Here is a 2052-nt window from a genome sequence, read left to right on the forward strand (position 1 = left end):
AGGGGCCTTGGCCCCCGACCCAGGTTCATCCCCGCAGCGGCTCCAGGGCTGCCCCAGGGCCTGTGCGGTGGCACCACAAGCCACAGGGGGTAGCAGCTGGTAAAGGCCCCTGGGAACCAGCGGTCACACCCTTTGGGGCCTGCTGGGTGCTGCGTGCCCATCCTCCCACCTGCCCCGACTGCAGGGGGTCCCAGGGTGGGCGGCAGGGGCTGGGCCAGCGCCCATGGCATCCACGGGCCACTTGCCCTCCTGGTCCCGCCCCGTCCCTCTCTCCTTAAGGGAGTAGTAAATGCCGAGGGTGGGCGCCGGGCCACACCCAGGGGGACCGGCCAGAGGCTCCCGGGGGCTCTGGACCCGTCTCCCCGCCCACAGAGCTGCATCCGCCTGGCCCGCGGGAGCCTGGCCCTCGGGCTGAGCGGGGCCTGAGCCGGAAAGAAGGACGCACAGTGCCTCATAGTGGCGCCATTTTCCTGGGCCTGAGAAAATGCCCCTGAGGGGCGTGGGGGCAGGGTGTCACCTGCATGGGGGGCTCCCTGCGGGCCCAGGGCATCGCACAGCGCATCTCATCCAGGTTCGCCTTCAGCAGCAGCTCCTAGGGGGCCAACGAGCGGCTCAGCCCCACTGGCCACTACCCTGTGCATGGCCCAAGGGATGAAGGTGCAAAGCCAGCTCCGTCCTCCCCCTCCTCCCTCTCCTCCTCCTCCTGCTCCCTCTCCCCTTCCTCCTCCTACTTCACTTCCTCCTTCTCTTTCTCTTCCTCCTCCTCCTCCTCCTGCTCCCTCTCCCCTTCCTCCTCCTACTTCACTTCCTCCTTCTCTTTCTCTTCCTCCTCCTCCTCCTCCTGCTCCCTCTCCCCTTCCTCCTCCTACTTCACTTCCTCCTTCTCTTTCTCTTCCTCCTCCTCCTCCTCCTGCTCCCTCTCCCCTTCCTCCTCCTACTTCACTTCCTCCTTCTCCTTCTCTTCCTCCTCCTCCCCCTCCTGCTTCCTCTCCCTTCCTCCTCCTCCTTCTCTTCCTCCTCCTCTTCCTCGTCCTGCTCCCTCTCCCCTTTCTCCTCCTTTTCCTCCTCCTCCTCCTTCTCCTGCTCCCTCTCTCCTTCCTCCTCCTTCTCCTCCTCCTCTCTGCCTCTCCAGGAAGGCTGGGGTCCCCTGTGGCTGCTCACCTCCGCCTTTCGGCGATTGTAACTCTTGGTCATTTCCAGCACCTGCGGCTCCCTGGGTGACTGGTAGGTGCTCCTGGGGACCTGGTGGGTGGGGGAAGGAAGAGCCACAGTCAGAGGCTGCAGGTGAGGGTGTGCGGATGGGCAGGGCCCCGGGTGGTGGGTGAGGGTGGGCTGTGGTCCCCACCCAGGAGGGGGGGCTGGAAGGGAGGCCTTGGGGCTACGCTGGGACTGTGGGTGCTGGCAGTCATCTGGGGAGGGAAGGACAGGCCGGCAGCAGGAAGGAAGGTGGCCCGGGCCCCGGAGGGACAGGCAGAGGACTCCTGACAGGGTGGGGTGATAGGCGAGGCCAGGAGTGTCATGGGCTCCATGAGCTGCCGGCAAAGGGCAGGGGCCCAGCACGGACACAGAGAGAGCAGGGCAGCCCAAGACCAGCCATGGGACCCTCAGCGGCCCGAGGGAGCAGTGTCCTAGAGGGGCAGACCCCGGGCTCCAGCCTCTGACTCCGTCCTCTCTCCTGCGCTTTGAGCAGGCGGGAGAACTCATCCTGTCCAAACCTCCAACCTCCTCCTCCCCCCACACCCCCTCCCAGCCTGACCCTGACGCGGCCCATTCCGGCCCCCATGGTCTCGGGGTCCTCCTCGTTGGCCCCCAGCACCTCTCTGTCTCCGGCACCATTGCAAAAGCAGTCGGATGCTTCAAGATCCCAGCCACCGCCTCTCACCCTCGCCTTTGCCGCGGCAGCCAGATGGACCGGGAGCCTGTCCTGCCTCGGGGTGTCTGCCCCCAGTCCTCTCCCGTCCCTCCTTCCCCTCCTGCCTCCCGTGTGGGAGGGAGGCACTGCCCCAGGGCCTGTGTCTGTGCTGCCTCCTTCTGCAATGCTCTTCCCCAGAC

The 2052-nt window shown here is 66.3% G+C and overlaps 1 protein-coding gene across 1 annotated transcript in view; it reads right to left on the reverse strand.

The window, feature by feature from the left end:
• Positions 1-2052, reverse strand: part of CFAP99 (cilia and flagella associated protein 99) — a 22359-nt gene that overhangs the window by 1801 nt on the left and 18506 nt on the right. Inside the window, exons 6-7 of the mRNA XM_005886472.2 lie at positions 1162-1242; positions 522-592 (exon numbers count right to left, since the gene is read on the reverse strand). Of these exons, the coding sequence (XP_005886534.1) occupies positions 522-592; positions 1162-1242 (152 nt within the window). The remainder of the gene's footprint in view (positions 1-521; positions 593-1161; positions 1243-2052) is intronic.

Source organism: Myotis brandtii, unplaced genomic scaffold (assembly GCF_000412655.1).
Source record: "Myotis brandtii unplaced genomic scaffold, ASM41265v1 scaffold986, whole genome shotgun sequence".
Taxonomy (NCBI): Eukaryota; Metazoa; Chordata; class Mammalia; order Chiroptera; family Vespertilionidae; genus Myotis; species Myotis brandtii.